Source organism: Lithobates pipiens, unplaced genomic scaffold (genome assembly GCF_037356315.1).
Source record: "Lithobates pipiens isolate NorthernLeopardFrog02 unplaced genomic scaffold, aLitPip1_a1.2 Scaffold_22, whole genome shotgun sequence".
Lineage (NCBI taxonomy): Eukaryota > Metazoa > Chordata > Amphibia > Anura > Ranidae > Lithobates > Lithobates pipiens.
Genome location: NW_027507784.1, coordinates 176,987,238 through 177,014,248, shown reverse-complemented (window position 1 = coordinate 177,014,248; position 27,011 = coordinate 176,987,238). Strand labels below are relative to the sequence as shown.

The 27,011-nt window shown below is 38.3% G+C and overlaps 1 protein-coding gene across 1 annotated transcript in view; it reads right to left on the bottom strand.

Moving 5' to 3' along the window:
- The window catches only part of COL3A1 (collagen type III alpha 1 chain), a 119,373-nt gene that overhangs the window by 67,828 nt on the left and 24,534 nt on the right, over positions 1-27,011 (bottom strand). The window contains exons 3-8 of the mRNA XM_077448668.1: positions 25,336-25,395; positions 20,621-20,737; positions 15,716-15,796; positions 8,951-9,004; positions 5,957-6,010; positions 1,928-1,981 (exon numbers count right to left, since the gene is read on the bottom strand). Of these exons, the coding sequence (XP_077304794.1) occupies positions 1,928-1,981; positions 5,957-6,010; positions 8,951-9,004; positions 15,716-15,796; positions 20,621-20,737; positions 25,336-25,395 (420 nt within the window). The remainder of the gene's footprint in view (positions 1-1,927; positions 1,982-5,956; positions 6,011-8,950; positions 9,005-15,715; positions 15,797-20,620; positions 20,738-25,335; positions 25,396-27,011) is intronic.

Sequence of the window (27,011 nt, the reverse complement as noted above, 5' to 3'; positions counted from 1 at the left end):
TAAGAATTACTAAAACAGAAAGCAATGTTTCTGTCTGTAAAAGTTGAGCACATTGATTTTAACTTTATTTTATTTTAAAGCAGGCAAAATCATAAATAAATGGCTAGATCACATAATATCAGCTAAACCAATAAATGCAAAAGTGTCCATGTATTATTATAGATGTTCTGACGATTTATTAAAACTGCTACAATGTTTTGTAATGTACAAGTGTTACATTTCAGCTTCAGCATGTACCAAGAATTAAATCTCATCTCTAGTAGAAAATTCCTGGTTAAAACTACAGTAATGTGAAAGTCAACACTGCCCTCTACTGGGCTTTTAGTACAACGACAGTTACTCAAAAAATGTGGGCTTTTGATTGTAGATTCTTTTCTTTCAAAATTATATCTTTGAAGATATAACATAACCACATATACTTGTATATATGTGTATTTGAAATACACGCTGCAAGTTGTCATTTTCTTGCGACTTTAGGAAAATTACGCATGCAGATAGTTACATTTATTACTACTTAAGGAAACCAACAATGAGAAAATATACATATTACTGACTGTCTTGTGAAAATCCTGGTTGCCTGGTTGTCTTACTGATTCTCTGGCTTGAGTTCTAACTTGGCCACTGACCCAAAACAAGTATGCAAATGATGGGTTCTCATTACACTTGCTGCAAACTAGTTTCAAAAACTCAAAATACACCTAAGCAACATTACAGCCAGGCAGCTAGTATTCTTTATGGTAGATCAGCAATGGCAGTCCCTGTATATATTTTTTTACTATTGGTTTCCTTTAATTGCCATGAATAATTACTGTACAACAGTTATGCGCAATAATTTAGGGGCACCTCACCAACAAGACATGTTAAAATTCAAATGCTTTAATACGGTTTGTATCTAGGGAAGTACCAGCCTTTCAGTGAGAGTCAGGCTGTCAAGCTCTCATACAGCCTCCTGTGGGCTGACTATGGTACAAAATGGGATGGTGAGAGATTTGTGGCTGGTTGCGGATTGATATATGTAGCAGAGTGTTCCTTTCAACACCATGCTTAGATGCCTGTGTTAGATGGGTGTGTCCTATGCCTGCATACTTTTGTTGATAGGCGTCCCTCATTCTCATCCAAAAAGTTGGGAGGTATGTTTAAATGCATACAGAGATAGATGAACAGCCCTGAATGCAAACTGTCTGCATCCAGGGGGACATCTACAGTACAATACCCCATAAGCATGTAAACGCTCAGATGTGCAGTTATCCATGTGTGCAGGCCACTGTACACAAATGCCTATCACTCCTAGTCACAGAAATATGCTTGTTTTTATGCTATATAGCTCTTTGCGCCCATACATAAGAGTCTTCATAGATACTGCCATGTGCTGCCACCTAGAGCCCTGACCGAGACACTGAAACATTGCTTTGAAGAACTCCTGTTTGTACAGCTTCAATATCTTTTGATCATTGTTCTGTACTTTATGTATATTATTTACCATTCTGACTCTGTTTACATTGTTATGCAATCCTACTCTGCGGATATTTAGTACATTTCAAGTTACAATACCCTCTGCCAAATTATTTAGCCAGTAATGTATTCAGTGATATATATATATATATATATATATATATATATATATATATATATATATATATACAGAGTGTGCTGGGGGCAGCTTCTTCTGTCAATGTACTATATATACAAACCAGAATAGTGATGGGAAGAGCAATAATAGAGACAAGCAGTATGTAGATAGGTGAGTGGCCCAGTTGCAGGACAGACCTCATAAGCCAGAACTTTTGGCAGCAAAATGTCATGTTGTTGTACATGATCAACTTCTTCTCACATGGGAAGTTAAAACAATAAAGCATTATGACATCAAGGTTTTATTTCATGAAAATAACAAAGATAAAGACCTGCTGCTGCTGTAAAATATACTTACATCTTTTCCTGGTTGACCGGGAGGCCCTATATTTCCAGATGGACCTGGAGGTCCCTACAATTACAGAAAAAACATCATAGTGAATACAAAAGACGCATAAATCCAAATGTAAACATCAATCCCAGTTCTCTGGCGAGGGCACCAATATGCACAATTGAAAAATAAATCCTGAAATGTAAGCAGGAAGCCCAGTCTACCTGATCAATTCTTCACTCAGATATTGCTGGTCCACACCACTCCCTTAATCAGAAAGCTGGGGATCTGTGAACCCCTGATTGGAATATAGGTGAGCTGATCCCAACTGTCAACCCAGTGCAGGTTTCTTGGTGTCTTTTTCATACAGAAAGCCTCATGTACAAAATGTTAGGGGATTCTCCAAGACCAATCCGATTCAAAGGCAGTGTGATTGTGATTGATGATACAGGAGGCACAGTGAGGTACTGTAGTTACACTTCAGATTTACACAGAAATACAAACCCAGGACACATCAAGTATACTCTCAGTGAACTGATTAACAGCTCACTGAAGGGCTTAAAATGGGCATAAAATGGATTAACTTTCTGATTTTACAACAGTTGCAGTTCTGGGTAGCCTTAGCAGCACTTACATTTGTTGCCCAGAATTGCTCTGTATTGGCAAAATAGCTATAAGAAGCAGTTTTCAGTTCTAACTATGATCAGAATTTCAAGTGGATACTTATCAGATTTGCTGTTATTATTATTGTTATTATTATTTTGTCTTGTACAATTTGAATAGAATCACATATAAAAAAATAAAAAAAATCCTATCAGCAACTCGTGGGACAGCTGGCTGCTCCTTTTAAACCTTAGCAGGTAGTCAAATTGTGGGCTTTATTTAATGAGGGAATGCACAGTGCCATGAGTATGTGCAAAATCCTTTAAACCGTGACCATAATATCTGTTTTTACTGTAGTCACATGAAGAAGCAAATGATCGAGGGCACAGGTTTGGGTTCAGATATACCATGGGTTTGAGGTGAAGCCTGCCTGTCCTCAATTCTAGTGATTTAATGCAGGATTTCACTGGGCCAAATGAGTTTAAAGTGGTTGTAAACCCTTACAAACCACTTTGACCTACAAGTAAGCCTAGATTAAGGCTTACCTGTAGGTTCAAAAAGTATCTCCTAAACCTACACGGTTTAGGAGATATTTGCCAAAAGACAGGCACAAGCGCCGTCGTCAGCGGCGCGCAGGCGCACTGAGTGCGCTACTGTAAACGTTGATATGTCGTGAGTGGGGGCTGCACTTATCAGTGTGCCCTCACTCACATTAAAAGGGTTGGTACAGAGCAGCCACTGTCCTGTCCATAGCCATTTTTTTCTTTTTGTAGCAAGGCTTCCGTGGACTTTTATTTTAGGGGGAATTATTTGGGGGTTTTCATTAATTTTGCAGATACATAATCTCACAAAAGTGAGTACACACTCTCACATTTTTGTAAATGTTTTATTATATCTTTTCATGTAACAACACTGATGAAATTACACTTTGCTACAATGTATAGTAGTGAGTGTACAGCTTTTATAACAGTGTAAATTTTCTGTCCCTGTCAAAATAACTCAACACTCAAGTCATTAATATCTAAACTGCTAGGAACAACAGTGAGTACACCCCTAAGTGAAAATGTCAAAATTTAGCCCAATTAACCACTTTCCCTTTGACTTGTTAGTATTACAAGGTCTCAGGTGTGAAGAGGAGCAGGTGTGTTAAATTTGGTGTTATCGCTTTCACTCTCTCATACTGGCCACTGGAAGTTCCATATGGTACTTCATGGAAAAGACCTCTCTGAGGATCTGAAAAAAAGAATTGTTGCTCTACATAAAGATGGCCTAGGTAAGAAGATTGCCAAGACCCTGAAACCGAGCTGCGATGCGGTGGCCAAGGCCATATGACGATTTAACAGAACAGGTTCCACTCAGAACAGGTCTCGCCATGGTCGACCAAAGAAGTTGAGTGCACATGCTCAGTGTCATATGCAGAGGTTGTTCTTGGGAAATAGACATACAGTATGAGTGTTGCCAGCATTGCTGCAGAGGTTGAAGGGTCAGCCTGTAAGTGCTCAGATGCTGCACACTGCAACAAACAGTTTGCTGAAGACAAGCAGACTAAGGACATGGATTACCTGAACCATGTACTGTGGTCTGATGAGACCAAGATAAACTTATATGGTTCAGATGATGTCAAGCGTGTGTGGCGGCAACCAGATGAGGAGTACAAAGACAAGCGTGTCTTGCCTACAGTCAAGCATGGTGGTGGGAGTGTCATGGTCTGGGTCTGCATGAGTGCAGCCGGCACTGGGGAGCTACAGTTCATTGAGGAATCCTTGAATGCCAACATGTACTGTGACATAATGGAGCATAGCATGACCCCCCCTTCAGAGACTGTGCCGCAGGGCAGTATACCAACATGATCACGATCCCAAACACATCTCCAAAATGACCACTGCCTTGCTAAAGAAGCTGAAGGTAAAGGTGATGGACTGGCCAAACATGTCTCCAGAGCTAAATCCTATTGAGCCTCTGTGAGGCATCCTCAAATGGAAGGTGGAGGAGCCCAAGGTCTCAAACATCCACCAGCTCCATGATGTCATCATAGAGAAGTGGAAGAGGACTCCAGTGGTAACCTTTGAAGCTCCGGTGAACTCCATGCCCAGGAGGGTTAAGGCAGTGCTGGAAAATAATGGTGGCCACAGAAAATATTGACACTTTGGGCCCAATTTGGACATTTTCACTTAGGGGTGTGCTCACTTTTGTTGCCAGCAGTTTAGACAATAATGGCTGTGTGTTGAGTTATTTTGAGGGGACAGCACATTTACACTGTTATAAAAGCTGTACACTCACTACTTTACATTGTAGCAAAGTGCCATTTCTTCAGTGTTGTCTTCAGTGAGGTTTACTTACTTTTGTCAGATACTGTATATTGGTTTTCACTGTATAGGCCATATTTGTAAGTTAAACTTTTTTTGCTGCAGGGTTCCCTTAAAAAATGAAGCTTTGTTTCAAGTGTTGAATTTTGAGGGTTTTTGTTTCTTTGGGGTTTATTTTTTAGTTTCGATTTATAGGGTCTTTTAGGTTTGGTGGTATTGCCAATATGTTCTGGTGGCTGCCTTTGTTAAAAGAAAAAAGGAAAAAACATACACAATATCACCCATATTCACTGTATTCTATTGTAAAAATAAAGGTTAGGCATACACTGGTTAGACCTATTGTCCCTGATTAAAACTGTCCCCATCACTGGCCACTTTTACACAATTATATATTCTCCTGCATATATCTGTATGTATATGTATGTACTACATTGATATATAACTTTTTTTGTAGAAAAGCATAGAATAATTTTGTTTATTAAACATCAACTATCACTAAAAACATATTTTCTGTGCAACATAACCATACAAAACATTTACCATGTATTTTGTAAGCTTTATTTTTTTACATTAAATATAATAGCAAAAGACCTTGACCATGCACCATGCCTAAAGGTCTAAACCATGCAAGCAGTAGGCTCGGGCTCTGTCCAGCCTACCCAATGATATGTTACTTTGTGCAATAGCTTCTGGGGACAAATCTCACTTTTTAGCCAGTGACAACATTTGCTCAGGAATTCAGGGAAGCTATTGCATAGGTGCTTGTCATTGGAGATGCAAGCTGGCTCCTCACATCGAGGGAGTGGGATATGTGATAAGAATTGGACATCCTTCCAGAGTCCATTTACTTTGTGGCTTTTAGGCAAGCACCCCTCTCCCCTCTTCTGCTACATGCATGGTTTAGGTCCATAGGCAATGCCATCACTTTGTGTAATTAGCTCATGCGGTTAAACACACCTAAAAATAGCATAAAAAGCTTAAAAATAAATAAAACACATAGCTAACAATAACAATTATTTTGACAAATATAGCATGCATTAGAGCTTAGTGTGTTGGGCATTTGGTTTTAGGTTACTGACATACTGATTATTATCGGATAAGGAAATGTAAATGTTTGGTTTTGCAAGTTTTAAATACAGGAACTTACAGGTGGTCCAGGCTGTCCAGATTCACCAGCGGGTCCTTGATAGCCATGAGGTCCCTAAAGCAAATTGACAGTTTAGTGCAAAGTTATGTCAGCTTCCATTAACATTTGTTTTATTGTAAATTTTTCTATAAATGCAGCCATAACTAAGCATGCACAGAATGCAAAACACAATGACTGCATTATATTCCAGTTCATCCATTGTGTTGTTATTGTGTAAAAATACATAAAGACGGTAGATGTTCATTACTTAATCAGGTATACTGTATTTCAGGCAGACTGGGGGTTGACCCTCATGTGAATGGGTCATGGCAGATTGGTTGATCCTTTTAGGTGAAATTAGTGATGGGCAATCAGATGTTTTGACTATCTGAAATTATTTCACTGGGATGTGGTTGACACAGAATTGTGTGTTTGCCTCTTTCTACTTTGCATACACAATAATATGAACAATTGGCTAGTCTGTGCTTGAACATGTGAAGGATAAATAATGTCAATGTCCAGCCCCTAATGGCAAACTTCACTACTTAACTTAAATTCTTAAAACAAAGATATGTCATTTATATTATTTAAGAGATACAGTTTTCCCACAAATGTAAAAAGCTTAATGGTCATGGCCTGCTTGCTATGGAGCATGGCTAGAGGAAAATATTGGTATAGCAAATCATGATTTGGCATTCATATTAATGTTTTGAAACCCAAGATTCACTAATCTCTAATAGGTGGAATTGTGATTCAAACGAGTGGGCCTCGAGCATGGCCTATTTTTAATATAAGAATATTTGAAGAAATTTTCCCAAACATTTTTATACTGTGAATTTTATTGGTGGGATGCTTGCTCTTCTAATTTTGGTTCTAATACTTTGTAATAGCAATATTTTTATGTAAGCCAAGGGAACCTCGCTTTTATAATTTTTTAATGTTTAATGATGGATATATTTGAATAGGTTTGCTGACTCTGTAAAGGCTTGTTTAGACTGGGGGTTGGTAAAAACACACAGTAAAACTTTCTCTATTACCCATAAATTGTCCACTGCTAGTCAGATACAGGAGAGGAATTTTAAACTTCTAGCTAGATGGTACCACTATCCTACTTGATTACATACTGATTTATTTTGAATATTTAATGTTTGCTAGAGATGTCAAAGCCATCCATTTTGGTCAGCTAAATTTTATATATAGTATGTAATCACATACTAGGTGTTCAGATACCTTGCTCTCCTTAATCTGCTTTACTGTCAAATATTATTGGTTCTAAAATCGGTGCTAAAAACGGTCTTTTGAGTTTTTTCTGATGGCTGCCAGATCTATTATACCTAGACACTGGAAATCTTCTTCTCCCCCATCTCTTTATGAACAGGTGTATAAAATGTAAAACATGAAAATACTAGAGGAATTAAGTGATAATTTATTTTTATTTTTTTGATATTTGTTCTCCTTATAATTAACTTTTGTACAACCTCCAGATTTAGAGCATGCCTAGTGATTCTTGAGTATACGATCTAGTGGGTTATGACATGGCACAGTGAGGTATAGATGTGTTACCTCCTTTTTTTTTTTTTTTTTTGCATTTTTCTTCTCTTTCCTTCTTCATTTTTCTTTTTCTTTCACTTTTTTGAATTGATTATGGCTATACAGGAAGCATATGCATTTACCTATAGTTTAGAGATTGAGGGCTATTCATTATGGATATACTGATCCAATAAGGATCTGTATGTGTGGTTTTCTTTTTTTATTTTATTTAGAAGAAATATACTCTATGTGATTTGTTATGTAATAGCCCCTTTTAGTGAATTTAAATCATTACTGCGCTCTATATTGTATATTGTATTTTTTTTTCTTCCTCAATAAAAAGATATAAAAAAATATCCATCTTGTTGCATTTGGTGGGCAGTACGCTGCTGAATGTGACCCATTTAAGGGAATAATGACAAGCCACAACTGCCCAGTGATTGTGCAGCATTTAAGATGTTAAACCATGCCACGAGGAGGCATAATATTGCATCCTCACTGGCTGTCAAACACCTCCCAACAGTGATCCAATTACAAATCATATTTCAGAGTCACGGGCAATTTAGCCACACATGTACACTTATAGTATCATTGTATCATAGTTGGTAAGGTTGAATAAAGACAACATTCCATCCAGTTCAACCTCTGCAGGTGTGTGTGTGTAAACTGTGCAGGTGTGTGTGTGTGTAGAAAAATAATTTCCCATATCCCCATATATTGTTTTTGCTAGGATGCCATTCAAGAGTCTTTTAAAACTATCCACGCTTCCTGCCGACACCACTGATTGTGGAAGAGAGTTCCACATCCTTATCGCCCTGACAGTGAAAAATCCCCTACGCAGCTAAAGGTTAAACTGCTTCTCTTCCAGTCTGATTGTGTGGCCCCATGTCCTTTTACACTCCCTGGGACTGAAAAGTTTCTTACTTAAGTTGGGTTCACCATTGAGATATTTGTATATCACTATCAAATCTCCTCTCAAGCGTCTCTTCTCCAGGGAGGGTACAGTACATTTAGCGCTTGTAGTCATCCCTCATAATTGAGGTCCTCCAGGCCCCATATTAATTTAGTTGCCCTTCTCTCTTTATCCCTGGAGTAAATTCCCTTTTTAATCTATGAAAATATTCTGCTGGCTTTGTTAACTGGCTTTCATTTCCTGTGTACAACAGGGAAACTTACTCCCACTTTTTGTTTTGTCTGACACCCAAACAGAAAAAAGCAGAGGAGAAATCTTCCCAAAAGGGCCCCAGAATTAAAAGTTGGTAAAATATTTTCTTTGGTTCTAAATTATTGTTAGTCATATTCACAGAGTTACTTAGCTTAGTTTTCCTACTGAATTCATGTATATATTTTTTATGTACTGAAATGTACTGAAACGCAACAGCAAAAGTACAAAAAAAAAGCTAATTAAACTTGATGTCAACACTATAAAAATGGCAAGCAAAGGTAAAGATGACATTCTAATGATAAAGCAGTCATTATACTTACAGGTTGTCCAGCAGGGCCAGATGGTCCAGGTGGGCCAGGAGGACCAGGATAACCCTTTGCAGAAAAATAAAAATTGTATTATGTTAATTCATAGTTAATGTCCATTAGACTTGAAATACAGCTCTATAACTGAGATCCTGCAATGCTTGACAATGTACAATAGGAACCGTTTATATTATATATTTTATTTATCTTTGTTTATTTGTTTTATGCTTAGAATATAAGGCTAAATAATCTTAAACCAATAAAACAGTTTGTAGTCTAACTAGATTTGATGGCTGCAAAGTAGATACACAGTATATAAAAAGGTAGATTTCATACAAGTCTAATTGCGTTGTCTCTCTAGGCTGGTATATCTGGTTTTATCATATACTATATTCTAAAAATATATACTATAATTTTCAGGCAATATCGATGATATCTGACCACCAGTAAACTGATTATGAGTCCCCAATAGATTATACTTTAGACGTAAAGCCTATCACTCTATATAATCTCATCTAGAGGGTAGAAGGGTAGAAGAGATAGCATTGTTGAGTCTTGTACTAGGTGTTAGCTGCTCAGCTGTATGTTGATATGCATTAAATGGTTACTCTAAAAGCCATAGAAACTGTAAAAAACATATTTACAGGCCTATTATTGCTCAAATGTTCTTTGAATGTGTCAAGTGTAGGAAGGATTACCTTCCACAAAGACTCTTTTAGCATTTCAACATAGACAGACTCATATGTAGAGGCTATGAAATAGTGGAAATCAGGTGAAACTGTTTATGTGTTGTATATTAATACAGTTTCAATATGAAAGTTACTTCCGTGGGTGTCTGCAGCACAGCACTCCTTATGTGAGCATAATCAAGAATCTCATCTTTTTATGGAATGGCTACCTGAAAAAATATTGAGCTTGTCTTTACTGCAAGGAAGTACAGAAGGAGCAGACTTGCTTTGTTCAGTAAATAAGATATAGAGAGAAGCATATAAATACATAATATATTAATGTTCACAGTGATTAAATATGTAAATTGGATTTGTCTGGATGAGAGCCTGGTTTAAGTTCCCTAAGGTACTTAATTCTAATGGTAACATTTATTTGCCTGTGTGTACAAAGGATGCTGGTCAGTTTTAGTTTTGATCTCCTGATTAGGGCCATTTAAAGTTTTTTAGTTGTTAATGGTAGGTCTGGAATTCATTACTTGAGTAAAAGTGGCAAGCTTATAATTTGCTTATTAGTAAAAAGCATTGGCAGATCCACTGCTTAGACACTGGGCATTCCAGTTGGAGCCACCCACAGAAGCCCTGCTATCTAAAGCCCATGCCCATGTTGACTACACAAATTTTGGTCTAGTTTAGTGAATAATAAGAGGATATCACCCTTGGGACCTATGAAATTACAAATACTCACAAAAGTAGATGTCATCACTCATTTAAAACAGTAAAGATTAAACATGGAAATACTTTTCTTTTACTATAAATTCACCCTAGGTGGAATATTTTGTTGTGCAATGCCTGGATTTAGGAATCTGGTATGGCCAAGCCTTCAGGTGTAGCAAGAGGCAGAGATCCCAGGGCTGAAAATATTGCATGTGCGTCACAAATTCTAAAATACTTTGTTATCCAAATATTACAGTTTTAACATTTTATGTGTTTTCCGTGGAATTAATTATCTTCCATCCATTCAATCGAATTAATAACAAAGGTGTTTGGAAATAAACTCAACCGTGACGATATCTGATGAGGAATGTAAATATTAATGCATTTTGCAAAGTATTTGTACTTTAATGAAAAGCTTTTTACAAACATCATTTATAAACAGATGTCTTTGGTAAATTAGCACAGTTAAAGCTCCCCAGAAGGACACTTTATTTGGTCCAAAAGTCTTATGAAAGTCTTTTTTCCAGTCCTCGGCTTAATCCATTTACTGTCTGCAAATAAATTAGCTCCTTTGAAGCACATAGTCTAAGCAATAAATGATTCTACTAAAAAGCAAGTTATACTTCTCTATGTTTTTTTATAGTACATAGTGTTTCCTGATGTAGCTATGTTTTTCATGGTAAGCAAGCAAATCCAATGTAAACCTGACCATATTTAGTGGATCATGTCTGCCATTTAAAATAATAAAATAATTCAATGCCCTGTAAGCTCCTGTGAAAAAAATAAAATCTTTTTTTTTATTTTTTATATAAAGATGTGAATTTAGCCTTTGAAGCCCCATACACACTATAAGATTTTTGTCTTCAGATTTACCAAAACCATGTATTGCAAGGGCCTGCCTGATTGAATACAAGTTGAAACTTCTAAGGTTTGACCTCATATTATATGGTTTTAGTAAATCTGAAGACAAAAATCAGGAGAAAATCTTATAGTGTGTATGGGGCTTCAAAGGCTAAATTCACATCTTTATATAAAAAAAAGTTGTATTTTTTTCACAGAAGCTTGAAGAGCATTGAACCCGTAATTAGTGGATTGTGGGTGCAGCTATATTCTCCTACCCCTGTACACAGAATGTGTGCCTGCACAACCATGCTGATATTAACAGTGACAGCTGCTTTGGGGGGGGGGGGGGGGGGGGTGGTTAAAGAACATCTTTCATTATACCATAATTGAACTGGAAAATGATGGCCACATTCTACATGATTAACCCAATGCCCCAACCTATTTCTCAATACATATATATGTGTGTGTGTAAAGTTTACATCACTTGCTCCTATTGTAGAATGTCAAGCAATATTTATAAAAAAAAAACATGTAGAATAGAGGCAGTACTTCTTTAAGAGGTAATTAACAGGAGTATGGAGTGTCACCAAATTCTTCTGTCAAGTCCAGCTAATGTAGTCTGCAGTCAAAAAATAAATGCTGTAATGGAATGTAGATGAGTAGCACATAATGAGACATATTATGTTATATGACATGTTAGGAAAAACACTTCTTGAAGACTGTGGATTAGATGAGTTTGATTTAGTAGGAATGAATGTCATCATTAGGTAAAATGAAATGTACTTGTTAAAAGCTTTCATGCAACACATACGTATTTCTAATAAAAAAAGAGTTATTAGCAAAGTTAAACATTTAAGAAATCTGCCTGTAAATAAATTAGAATGAAATAACATAATGAATATCTACCTATGTAGAGGTTTACAGTTCATGCAAGGTCATCTACTTTTTGCTATATTTTTACCTAATGGTACCTATGACAGTATAACTTGTAAAAATAATTGGTCTACATCAGGGGTCTCAAACTGGTGGACCTCCAGCTATTGCAAAACTACAAGTCTCATGAGGCATTGCAAGGCTGACAGTAACAAGCATGACTCCCACAGACATGATGCAACACCTTGAGGGCCACCAGGTTAACTCCTGGTCTACATAGTAAATGCATTGCCTGTTAAGCCCCATACACACTATCAGATTGTCTGCTGATTTTTGTCATCAGATTTACCAAAACCATGTAGTAGAAGGGCCTGCCTGATTGCATACAAATTGAAACTACTAATGTTTGACCTCATATTACATGGTTTTGGTAATTCTGAAGGAAAAACTCAGCAGAAAATCTGATAGTGTGTATGGGGCTTTAGAAAGACCTGCTAGTAGGTTCCTGACTAAATTGACCCCAGTATGTGTGTATTCATGCAGGGTAGGGATTTCAAATTGTAAGCTCCTTAGGGGCAGAGACTGAAGTGAATGTACAATAAGAAAGGCACTGAGTAAATTTTAGTGCTACAAAGAAAAAAAAATGATAATAACACATGGCATTATTGTTGCTTTTTGCAGGAAATGCTGCAATAAGTATGACGTTTCAGCTCAATCAAGCTCTATGTAAAGTGAAAAGCATCAGAGGGAGAAGTCTTGTGGCATATGAGTGCCATGTTAATGAATAAAATGAATAATCTGTTTGAGCAGATGGTGTGCTGCCTTCATTTGTTGGATTGAGTCCACTGTATGTGTCTTGGGCAAAGCAAGGAAGACTTACCAGCAAACATGCCACACAATTCTCTGGGAATCAGAGGAAACTACACATGTATGTTATTTTTTTATTTTATTTAAATATTTTGACCGTATGTGTCAATTCAAAAAGGGTATCCCGCCTTTAGAAAAAGGGTAACCTCATGCAGCTGATAACTGGGGGGTGTCAAATGAAAAGAACAGGAATAAAAGTGAAAAAAAGTAACAGGGGTATGTAAACTTTTTATATCCACTGTAAGCGTGTATTTGTGATTTTTTTAGTGTGTATGAGAAGGTTTTAGTATGCAATAAAAAAACAGACAGTGTTGAACTAACTCATCCATCTCAGTGAACTGTTCCTTATGCAACCTTATATAGTAAGTACAATGAGTACATGTTTACAGGCCCTGAACCTCTCATAAATCAATGTTTGGCAAACTATCTGAATTGGATTAAAGAAAAAGATTATTAAACGTTAGTAGACATGTCAATTCGTGCTATTTTTCCATGCTTTGATTCACAATGAATTTATGTTTCAATGCAAGAATATATGTTAAAATTAGTCACTGTGGTTAGGCAATGTAACATACCTTGTCAACTTATTAGTAATGAATGATGTAAACAATTAATCAGTCATTTCTACAATTTGATGTGCCACTAGTTTTGCAAACTATAATTTATACTGTATGGAGTCAATTGCCTAAGCAAAAAAAAAGTTTTCTATACCCAGACATGTTAAGGGGTCAAATTCAGTTGTTTAGTTTTCCCATAAAGTTGAACTCCAGGTAGATAGAAAATAAAAACAATTCAGATAACTTTACATTAAAAGAATCATTAAGGTAAAATTAAGAAAAGTCAGTTGGGGCTCTGTTGCTTCCAACAGTGATGTCAGTCTGTACACTGAACATGGTTACAGGGAGGTAGAGTGCCAATTAGTGTTGCCTGCAGAGAGGCAGAGGACCAGCTTGTCCTGTCTGGCAGGATTGTCTAGCATGCAGCACTGGCTGAAAAGAATTACAAATACATTAGCAGGTTGGATAGTTCACACATACACTATTTTACCAAAAGTATTTGGGCACATATCTTTACACGCACATGAACTTTGATGGCATCCCCGTCTTAGTCCATAGAGTTAAATATTTAGTTGGCCCACCTTTTTCAGCTATAATAACTTCAATTCTTGTGGGAAGGCTGTCCACAAGGTTTAGAAATGTTTATATGGGAATGTTTGACCATTCCTCCAGAAGAGCATTTGTGAGGTCAGGCATTGATGTTTATGAGAAGGCCTGGCTCACAGTCTCTGCTCTAATTCATCACAAAGGTGTTCTATTGGGTTGCAGTCAGGACTCTGTGCAGGCCAGTCAAGTTCCTCCACCCAAAACTCACTCATCCATGTCTTTATGGATCATGTTTGTGCACTGGTGTGCAGTAATGTTGGAACAGGAAAGGGCCATCCCCAAACTGCTCCCACAAAGTTTGGAGCATGAAATTGTCCAAAATGTCTTGGTACGCTGATGCCTTAAGAGTACCCTTCACTGGTTGGCCAAACCCAACCCCTGAGAAAACAACCCCACACCATAATCCCCCCTCCACCAAATGATTTGGACCAGTGCACAAAGCAAGGTCCATAAAGGCATGGATGAGTGTGTTTGGGGTGGAGCAACATGATTGGCCCGCACAAAGTCCTGACCTCAACCTGATAGAACACCTTTGGGATGAATTAGAGCGGAGACTGAAAGCCAGGCCTTTTCATCCACATCAGTGCCTTACCTTACAAATGGGCTTCTGGAAGAATGGTCCAACATTCCCATACACAAACTTTTAAACCTTGTGGACAACCTTTCCAGAAGAGCTGAAGCTGTTATAGCTGCAAAGGGTGGGCCAACTCAATATTGAATCCTACGGACTAAGAATATGATGCAATTAAAGTTCATATGCGTGTAAAGGCAAACCTTCCAATACTTTTGTTAATATAGTGTATGTATTTCAACTCTATTTGGCTACTTGTCAGGAGTTCAACTCATCTAATTGTAGCTATTTTGATGGTCCTACAGCCCTTTTAGCCTATTGGTACAATGAATAGAATACCCTCTCAGATCAAACATCTGAAAGTAAAAATGGTGGGTCTAGAGCAGGGATCCTCAAACTACGGCCCTCCAGCTGTTGTGGAACTACACATCCCATGAGGCATTGTAAAACTCTGACATTCACAGACATGACTAGGCATGATGGGAATTGTAGTTCCTGAACAACTGGAGGGCCATAGTTTGAAGACCCCTGGTCTAGAGGGTAATGCAGCATGCAAGCCAATGTTTAGTTATTTTATCATAATTTCCTTGCATAATATTTTGGACAGAATTGTGACAATCAGCAATGAAATTTGTTAAACATATTGCTTGTTCCAAGAATCAAAAGCAATATCAGTATTCACTCCAACCTGCCACATGGAATGATAATTTGTTAAGTCATTAAGTCATTAACTGTGTCCATCTTTCATATTAAGCAACATAATACAGAACCATGTAATAAAATATCCATGTATAATATATATTCCTTATCAAAAGGAATACATGTTGGCACAGTGAGCCTGTGTTCATTTCAAACACCCAAACATCCTCAGGGGAATTCTAGACAATCACCCTGAACATGATTGGGTATTTAAAGGGCATACAGGTTTGTTGCATCATTTCATTTACTTCTTTATCAAATCAGTCCCATGGAGGATGTTTTAGGTATTTAGTTCCCTGGTCAAAAACCTGGTACAGTCCTCACTACAATACTTCTGCAAAAATAAAAGTTAAGTGGGATGAAATGAAGATTAGAGTCTTACAATTGATGTTTGACCCCCAATGTAACCTGAGCCAGATTTGAAATCATATCCAGTTTTGGAGTCATATTGAGGTCTGTAATTCTGTAAAAAAGACAGCAATGTAAAATAGAGTTATTGATTAAAATACTGAAATATTTTCCTTTACAAGCATCCCTGTATGTTTTAAAAAGTGATATGTTATGTTATTACAAGAGAAGATATCAATATTTGCAATATGTAGCTGTACACTTTACTTAGTTTTTAAAGCGGCTAACAAGTTGCCTACTGGAAATGCATTTTTTACTTCTGGAATGTACATTTTAAATGGTTTGATATTTATTATGATATTTTATGTCTACAGTGTGTAAAATATGGAAATCTATAGACAAAACAATCAGCGTATATTGGCTATTTAAAGAGGAAGTAAACCCTTCCAAACAACTTGGACCTATAGGTAAGCCTAGATTAAGGCTTACCTGTAGGTCCAAGCAATATCTCCTAAACCTATATGGTTTAGGAGATATTTGCCCGAAAATGGGTACCGCTGTCTACGGCGCATGCGCCGTAGACAGCGGCGCGCATGCGCACTAAATGCGGCAAATCCAAGAATGGATTTGCCAAATTTGTCGACTCCCGTGCGCATGCGCGGGAGTGACGTCATCGCGGCTTCACCGTATAACAGCAACGGAGCTGCGAGGCGCGACTCCCGTGCGCATGCGCGGGAGTGACGTCATCGCGGTTGCGCCGCTGTCATTGGTCGGAGCTGCGAGACGCCACCAGCAAGATGGACGCGGCGGACTACAGGGATCAGCGGCGACTTCGCTGGCTCCTGTGTCAGGTAAGTGACACATAATGAGCTACTATGCGATGCATAGTAGTCCATTATGCTTTACCTTTGCAGGGAAAAAAAGAGGAAGTAAACCCATCAGGGTTTACTTCCTCTTTAATGTACTGCATATGCAATCAAATACAGTTTTAGGCTTGTACAGGATGGATTTACTTAAGGCGAATAAGCTGTTCACCTTGCAATTGATTTTTTCCTTAGCCTAATAAATATGGTGAGAAATCACTTTTAAAAAACATATACAATCAAGTACAAGGAAAAAAAATAATGTATTTTTGTTTGCACATGATTGGATGATAGAAGTCAGCAGAATGCCACTCCATTTACCTAGCTAAGTGAAAATTCCCTTGCAAAATTAGAATTCCTTTGGAAAGTGAACAACCTTTGTGTGAAAGTATGTTTCCAGCCCATAATCCTATTAAACATGAGTACCCTTAATAAAAAAAGAAAGAAAAAAAAACGTTGCAAGAAAGACGTATCATCCAATCAACCATCGCTTTGATTATGTTGGTTGAGTACAATATGGATAATAATGCTATAAGCACTACAATATAAACTTAAAATGACTCAGACATAAAGAAAAAGCTGTTAACAGGTATAAAGTGCAATAACCTAGAGGTAGCATCACAGTACTACAGTAGCTTTTACACCTATAGCTCCACCCAAATATTAGTCCATTCTGATTGAAGAAAACTGCAACTTTTATTTCTGGTAGTATTGAAGCTTTCGTCGCCCTTCCTCCCCATCCTGCAACACACACACACATTCCTATTGGCCACTGAGGTAGCCTATCTCAGTGATAAGCCAATAAGGAGGAATGGGCATGTAAGTAAGTTGTAGGATTTCATACTACCTAAATGAATCAGAACTTTGTCCCATCAGAATGGCCTGGCATTTGGGTTGAGTGAGGGGACTAAAAGCTTCTGCATGCGTGTTGAGGAACCTCTAGGTTAAAGTATTCAGTTTAAGTGACTGTAAAGTCTTTCTTTCTTTTTTTTATTGAATAAGCCAAATAGACAGTTAAAAATGTTGGTTTATTTTACATTAGGTAACTATGCTCTTTGTCAGTTACCAACAGACAATGTACAAAATATATTCAGAAGTATATTTCAAGAAGAAGAGCTTAACACATGAGACCATTCAAAAATGAGCAAAGACACATTGATGCAAACAAACTGCAGGTTTGACATAGGATTTAAAAATGGAAAAACAAAGTGTAATGTTGTAATGTTCATTGGATAAATACACTTGTAAATTAAAATAAAAACATAGATAAGATAGTATGCAGGCTACAGAACATTGGTATTCAGGATCCTTTTATTTCTGGCATACAGTCTGCAAATGCTATACTTTGGGGAGTTCAGCAGTGCCCAAAGGCTAGCCCTATGAACACGTTTGCCTTCCAAAATGCTGTGCCTCGCTGAATCACATCCCGAGCCATAGAATTTCTGCAGCCCTCCCTAGTAACCTATTACCTGTTGTTTGCAAACAATTCCTCTCTGTTATGGATAGACATAAATGCAGATGACTTGCTAAGAACAAGGAGTACTAAGACAGCTACCCTGTCCGTTCTTATTGCACCTCTGCACTGGGAACACTGTGACGCTCTTCCAACAGGCATTGATGTTAATGTTATTATGCCCTCCCCATTCCTATCCTAATTGATGCATGTTATTCTCGAGCTAAATGTAACACTTACAAAATTATGACTGTGTATTTAATGTAATCTCTTGTAAACTTAAACTAGAATGCCGCATACAGACTATCTGAATTTCCGACGGGAAATGTTCGATGTGAACGTGTTGTCGGAAATTCCGACCGTGTGTATGCTCCATTGGACATTTTCTGTTGGAATTTCCGACAACAACTGTTTAGGAGCAGGTTCTCAAATTTTCCGACAACAAGACTTGTTGTTGGAAATTACGAGCGTTTGTACACAATTCTGACATACAAAATTCCACGCATGCTCGGAATCAAGCACTGGCTATTGAACTTAATTTTTCTTGGCTCGTCGTACGTGTTGTACGCCACCGTATTCTTAACGTTCGGAATTTCCCACAACATTTGTGTGACCGTGTGTATGCAAGACAAGTTTGAGCCAACATCTGTTGGAAAAAAAATCCACAGTTTTGTTGTTGGAATGTCACATTGTGTGTACATAGCAGAAGACTTATGCCCTGTACACAGGATCGGACTTTCTGACAACAAAACCGTGGATTTTTGTTTGAAGGATGTTGGCTCCAACCTGTCTTGCATACACACGGTCACACAAATGTTGGCCAACAATTATGAACGTAGGGACATACAAGACGTACGTGATATTTATATTACGAATGCTAGTTATATCTCCGGCTCGTATTGGATTCCGAGCATGCGTGGACTTTTGTGCGTTGGACTTGTGTACACACGATCGGAAAGTCTGAGAACAAACATTTGTTGGTTGAAAATTTGAGAACCTGCTAGCCAACATTTGTTGCGGAAAGTCCACCAACAAATGTTCGATGGAGCATACACACGGTCGGACTTTCCGTCAACAAGCTCACATCCAACATTTGTTGTCGGAAAATCCGATCATGTGTACGGGGCATTATAATCTCTCCAAGTCCTTCAGAAGTGGCTCCTTTTTTCCTTTGGAATGTACAAAAAGAGGCACTTTGCCCAAAAAGAAAACTCATTGCCCAAATTGTGATTCAGTGAGATAATATGCTATTCTACTTACCATGAGAACGTGCTGGACTCCCCAGATAACATTAAATTCAGACAGTAGTATCAGGAATAAAGAATTCCATAAGATGCTATCTCTCTAGCAGCAACATCAGATACATATACAGAGTACTCAAAAGAAAAACATTTTTACTTAAGGTATCTAAAGGCAAAACTTTAGTTTTGGGTAGATAGACAGAGGCAAAGGGTTAAAACCACTGTCAGGTTTTTATTGCTGTTTGTGTCCCCATCAAGGAGAGTGACTTCCTTGATGTGTTCTGTGATCACTATCACTGGAACTGAAAGTGAGAGAACATACAAAATTTTGAGTTATTGTCAGAACAGGATTTTGTAAAGGAAATCTTCCAATGGGGACGCTTGTTCTTGTTATAATTGTCTAAGGCTGGGCTCACACTACTGCAAATTGGATGGGGGTTTCCCCGCATCCAAACCATATGACAGGAGATTGTGACCGCCTCTCTATGGAATCCAGCTCACACATCTCCGGTGCAAATTGCACATGGGTCCTCTATGTCTTCTGTTCCATTTCAGGTCCGAATTCAGCCAAACATCAGGCTGAAATCGGACCTGAAATGGTGAATGGGGACATACCAGACTCCTGCTGTGAGCCGCTCTGTGCTATAGTGTGAACCCAGCCTAAGAAACGATTTTCCCCACGTTGGAGATATATTCTCTTATTTCCTGTTTTGTATACAGGACAGGAAGTAATAGTTATTCTCCCCAATGAGACAAAAAAGGCAAAAAATACCCTGTATGGATTTTAATAATTTCCTACTCTTTAAAAAAAAAAAACGTTGGCTATAGATAAGTTTTTGTGAGGCATGCTGCTTTTTCACAACACAGTGACGTTACAGTGGGGTTGATTTACTAAAGGCAAATAGGCTGTGCACTTTGCAAGAACAGTTGCTCTCATTTTCTCCAGAGCTTAGTGAATGTGGTGAAGCTCTGAAGAGTTCCATCATCCAATCACGTGCATGCAAAAATGCTGTTTTTTTTTCAATTTTCCTTGCACCTGATTGGATATTCTTTGCTTTGGAAAAAATGAGTACAACTGCACTTGCAAAGTGCATAATCTATTTGCTTTTAGTAAATCAACCACTGTATGTTGGTATCCTAGAAATACCGGAGAGGGTCGTAAGTAATTTGTCAAATCGGATATAAATTTGAAGATATAATGGTACTTTAATATTACTTTCAAATGTACAAATATTACCAGCAATAATCTAAACCTATTCACCTTTGTTACTTCTACCAAAACTATGATTATAACTGTATGAAAATATAAATGGGTATAGTATTGTTTCATACATCCTGCTCATGAAGTGTGTAACGTGAAAATTAAAATAGAGGTTACATACCGGCTCTCCTCCACCATCTATGGAACCACAGCCTTCACAAACCCCAGGAGGGCCAGGAGGACCTGGAGGACCAGGTACACCAGGACTGCCATTCTCACCATTTCTGCCGGGAATGCCCTGATAAGGAACAGAAATAAAGCGTTTCATATAGCAATGCTTCCAGAATTGCATCTGTGATTCTTCAATACTAGGTGTAAGCTATACGAAGTGTATTTGTTTGTGCATCTGCAAAACGTCATTAAACATCTATTTATTGGTTTGGCTAAAGTGATTTTTGTTAACTTTTTATTTGAATTGAAGGAATGGTTTTGCCAGCAGCATAACCTTGCTGAAGCAGAGGTACCTAATTTTGTTACATGAGCTTCTTAGGTGAAATTTTCTTTACAAAAAAACACCTTTTTTAAATTTAGGATGAATTAGGTTTGTTTAGTTTATTTTAGTCAATGTTGTTTCTATTTGTGTTTCTTCCTTTTTGTGTATTTATTTGATTTTAAATTGTGTACTGTTTATTTTTACTGTCTATTTTTAACTTTAATTTAAAAAATGAAAAAATAAAAAAATATAATGAAGCTATTACAAGACATTGGAGTTGATTTACTAAAACAAGAGAATACAAAATCTTTTGCAGCTCTGCATAGAAACCAATCAGCCTCCAGTTTTGTTTTTTGTTTTTTTTGTCAAAGCTTAATAGAACAAGCTTAAAATTAGAAGCTGCTTGGCTACCATGCACAGCTTCACCATATTTTGCACACTTAGGCATTTCTTCAGTACTTGCAGGGTCTTTAAAGGGATAAATATGGGGGTGCATTGGATCAGCAATATTACCTTATATTGCTCATACAATACTCTCCTTCCTCAAGAGTTAATTCATAAATAATTCAGGTATATTTACTGAAAAGCCTTTATAGACTTCTTATTTTTCAGCATGCTTTGACAAATTCTAGATGGGCTTTTTTGTGCATAGGCTTTAGGAGAGGCTTCCTTAATGGATGACACCCATGCATGTCTTCCTTTCCTTTGCAGTGTGCGGCGTATTGTGTCATGGGAAACAATCACCCCAGTTTGGCTTTCTACTTCTTTAGCTAACTGCAGTGAACTTGCCGATTTTCTTTAACCCTTCTCATCAGAAGACGCGCCTGTTGAGGTGTTTACTTCTGTGGATGGCTTGGACATCTCTGTGAGATGGTCGCAGTTCCATCTTTGTTACTTTTTTAATACTTTTGCTACAGTATTCTGATGGATAAGTAAAGCTTTGATGATCTTCTTGTAGCCTTCACCTTTCTTGTGTAAAGAAATTATTTTCTTTCTCATGCCTTGTGACATTTCTCTTCCAATGGTGCCATTGTTGAGAGCATGAAACGGAAAGAGGTTTTCTTTGTTAGGTTGGGTTCATACTGATGCCAATTGATGCCAATTGGATGTGGGTTTGACTGCATCCAATTCACATGACAGGGGAGTGTGACCGGCACTCAATGGAGCCATTTCACACAGCTCCGGGACAGCCACTGTCCGCATTGGAAAACAGTCCTGAACGTCTTTGGCTCTGTTTCAGGTGCAAATTCCGCCAACAATTCTGACCTGAGTCGCACCTGAATCAGTGAACAGGAACACACTGGACCCCCTGCTGTGACCTGCAGCTGCATCAGTGTGAACCCAGCCTTAAATAACACCCCTTTATATTCAACTGTCTGCTAAACACCTGTTTAATGAATAATTAGACTCAACTGTTGAATTGTTAAATAGGATTTTGTTGTCCAAAATTTAGTTTTGCTTCTGAAAAAAAAAACTGTAATTCTCCCACTCTACAGGGCTCTGGTCTGGCTGCATCTTGAGCATGCCATCCACTTCTGGGCACCAGTCCTCAAGAAGGATTTGCTGGAACTTGAGAGAGTCCAGAGAAGGGCAACAAAGCTAATAAAGGGACTAGAGGATCTCAGGTATGGGGAAAGATTATAAGCATTGAACTTATTCTGTCTGGAGATGAGAAGCTTGAGAGGGGATGTGATAGTGATGTACGAATACCGTACTGGTGACCCTAGCATAGGGAAATAATTTTTCAGTGAAAGGGAATTTAAAAATGGCACTCCATTCACTGAAATTGGAAGAGAAGTGGTTTAACCTTAAACTGCTTAGAGGGTTGTTTACTGTCAGAGCAGTAAGGATGCAGATTGTTCTTTCACAAGCACAGGCAGTGTAAGACTTTCATTGGGGTGTATTCATTTTTGCAATATGGTCTTGAATGAATTTGTTAGGAATATATATATATATATATATATATATATATATATATATATATATATATATATATAAACTGGTTTAGACACACTCACTGGTCTTGCAAAGGAGGAAGATCAAAAACAGCAGTATTTCAATTGTCAACAATAATCTTGAGAAGGATGGACTGAGCTTCGTTGACAATAAAACTCCTACTGCCTTCAATCTAGGGTTTCCACTTCATCCCTTTAAACCTGAACACCTGAACACATATGAATTACACAAGTTCTGAGACTAATTTAGTACAGATAAGGCACCAAGTGAGTTTAATTACCACCTTAATCAGCCACAGAACCTGTGCAATCAATATGTGTTCGGGTTTAAAGGGATGAGGTGGCAACGCTACTTTAATCATCCGCCTCTGCAAGATCACAACCGTCTGCAACTGCACCTGCGCAAGCCAACGTAAATTTAATAATAAACCTTTATTTGATTTGTACATACATTTTCCATGCTTTGAAGCATAATTCAAGTGTCATTTTAAATAGGAAAATTATAGAATATTTTTTTTAAACTAACACCGATCAAAGTAGAAAAATAGTGCTTTTTTGGAATGTTTTTTACCTGGAGCAGAAGTCAGTAATTCAATTGCCGATGTACAGCTACGGCCATTCGCTCAGGAGAGCCAACCTGCCGTTGTGTAACAACGGCGGCTGGTTGGCAAGCAGTTAATTTTTCTAGGCATTCATATATTTGTTTTTATTCATTTATTTATTTTGTTTGTCATTTTTTTAGTGTAGCATTAAGAAATAGCGAACATTTAATAAGAAACTTTTATTTGATCTGTAAATAAATTTGCCATGCTTTGAAGCATAATTCAAGTGTCATTTTATTGAAAAGTATAGAATACACTTTTTGGATTTTTTTTTACCTATGGAGCAGAAGTCAGTAATTCAACTATGTGACAATTAAATTGTACAATGTTATTATTTGAATAGGGTTATACACATATACTGTACCTCAACAGTAAATTACAATTATAATTTATATAGGGTCATATCTATATCTCAGTTAACACAGTTACTTAATTTGTATCTACGTTTATGTTTTATTACAGGCTTACTGTAGATCTACCGTATATACTCGAGTATAAGCCGAGATTTTCAGCCTCTTTTTTGAGGCTGAAAGTGCCCCCCTCGGCTTATACTCGAGTCATCGCTGTCTGCCCGCTCGATCAGCGTGTCGAGCAGACAGACAGCGGCCATTCTATTCAAAAGCCGCGCCTCCGGCTCCGCCTTCGCCTGTGATAGGCGGAACACTGAATTTCCCAGCAGCCTGTGTTCCGCCTATCACGGACATCGTATCATCCTCGTACTACGGACGAGGATGATACGACGTCTGTGATAGGCGGAACACAGGCTGCTGGGAAATTCAGTGTTCCGCCTATCACAGGCGAAGGCGGCGGCGCAGCTTTTGAATTTTACAATGGCCGCCGACGAAGAGGGCACGGGACGGAGGCAAGGCAAGGCACGGCACGGCACGGGACGGGACGGGACGGGGGCAAGGCAAGGCACGACACGGGACGGATGCAAGGCAAGGCACGGCACGGGACGGAGGCAAGGAGGCAAGGCACGGGACGGAGGCTCGGGACAAAGGTAGGCTGGACACACACACACACACACACACACACACACACACACACACGGATGGATGGAGACACACACAGGGATGGATGGATGGATGGATGGAGACACACACACACAGGGATGGATGGATGGATGGATGGAGACACACACACACAGGGATGGATGGATGGATGGATGGAGACACACACACACAGGGATGGATGGATGGATGGACACACACACACACAGGGATGGATGGACGGACACACAGGGATGGACGGACACACAGGGATGGATGGACGGACACACAGGGATGGACGGACACACACACAGGGATGGACAGGCATGTCTCACCCTCGGCTTATACACGAGTCAATAATTTTGCCAGTTTTTTTGGGGGTAAATTGGGGGCCTCGGCTTATATTCGGGTCGGCCTATACTCGAGTATATACGGTAATTTCCTGTGGTCACCAGGAGACTGGGCTTACAAGATATGTAAACCTTGTCTTTTAAAACAACCCATTCAATTTAAAAACATTTATGTATAGACATAAAATAAATTATAAATCCCCCTTTATTAGTAAGTGCTCACATAACCTTTTTTCTCAGCTACATAAGGAGCGCAGAGAGCTGGGGGAGGAGAAACAGGACATGTCTGATCATTAGAGAGCAAACTGAGTTCCCGGCACAGCTAGAGAACTGACCACTTTGTGCTCTCATGCCTAGTGTGGTAACTTTTTAATAGGAAAGCAAAGGGACTGGCAGGAACGCCAGGTATTTTACACAAAGGAAAGGTTTACACATTCTTCAATACACCTAAAAAAAAATCTAATTTTCCAAGACATATTATTCCTTTAAGTTGAAAAAATAACTTACATTGTCGCCTTTGGATCCTTTTTGTCCTGGTTTTCCATTTGCACTTTCAGCTGGGGTAGGCTGTTCATAAAAACAATTTAGAAAATCATTACATTTTCTGTTACCTGTTACACTTTTTAACTATTTAAAATGTTTGTGATATAACTAGATTATAAAGCAGGTTTACATTAGTATAATGATTTACTTTATTAAAGTGATTGTAAAGGCTATTTTTTTTTGGTTTGTTTTTTAAATAACAAACATATTATACTTACCTGCTTTGTGCAAGGGTTTTGTACAGAGCGGCCCCAATACTTCTTTTCTGGGGTCCTCTAGTTGCGCTCCTGGCTCCTCCTCTTCTTCGGCGAGTGCACCCGCAGAGAGCCAATTTCCATGGAGGCACCCACGCGGATGCGCTCCACAGACAGCAGGACTCGGCCCTGCCCATGGCTCCCATGTGACTGGATTTAATTGATAGCAGCAGGAGCCAATGACTCCTGCTGCTATCAATCTATCCGTTGAGGACAGAGGCAGCGGTTGGAGCTGCTGGGCTTGTGATCAGGTTCAGGTAAGAAAAATGGGGCTCTGGGGGCAGCTGCAGCACAGAAGGTTTTTCACCTTAATGCATAGAATGAGACTTTTCAACTCCTTTAGAGAGCAAATAGTATTGGTGGACTAGGAGACTGGGAGATGTAGCAGATGGCAAGAGCCATTTGTAACTATACCTAAATTAAGTCACAGCCTGATCAACTTCAGGAATGCATTCTGCATCTTTACAAATGTTGGCGCTGTATTGGGCTATGGAAGATTTTTTGACACCAGCAGAGATGCAAAAGTTGGCTCCAGGTTCAGATGGATTCTCTTTCTTTTTTTTTTGGTTAATTACTTTTTTAAGGATTCTCTAAATGAATTGAAAATCTTCATACAATAAATCATCTGAATATTCACATCAGTTATCCAGTCACATATAAAACAAATCCCTGTTAACTTATTTTATATGTATGTGATTGGACAACTTACTGTGTAAAGATTCTAAACCTCTCTATTAAATCGGCCTTAATGAATCTCTGATTATACTGATTTGTTGTCAAAGAGTTAAGGAAAAATAAATAACAGAAGCTATTAGGTACCCTTCAGTCCTGTTGTGCTTGGCACAGTACTGTCATGAATCAAGGCAGAAAGCAAGTCTGAATTTGTAGGAGTTAAAGTTAGGTTTGGAGATGGATCAGGGGTTAAAAATTAAAGTTAGGATTACATTTTAGGAAACTGAGTGTTAGAGTACATTGTAGGGTTAAGGTTTAGAAAAGGGTTACACTTTTGCTTAGGTTAAGGGTTAACAGAACTTTTCCATTTATCTAGCATGCAAACATATTCATATTTTTATAGTCAACTCCATTAGCTGGTAAAATTGCACTACTTCTTTCCCCAAATCCTGTAGTCTTAACCAAGTAAACAGCACCATTACCAGTATTCAAATTTAGACTGTTGTTGTCAAAAGTCAACAGCTACATCCTTCTTTCCAGCTTTAACCATGAAGGTAATGTATACAGAAAGTAGGGACAGTGACCATTACAGGGTGGAAAAGGTGTCTTTTGTGTGCTAGCTTTAATTGACAGCCCGTGTTCATATTCACTGGGGTCAGGTGTTGGGGTCAGTCTACGAGTTATGTCTCTTGCTAACCATGTAATGCATATGTG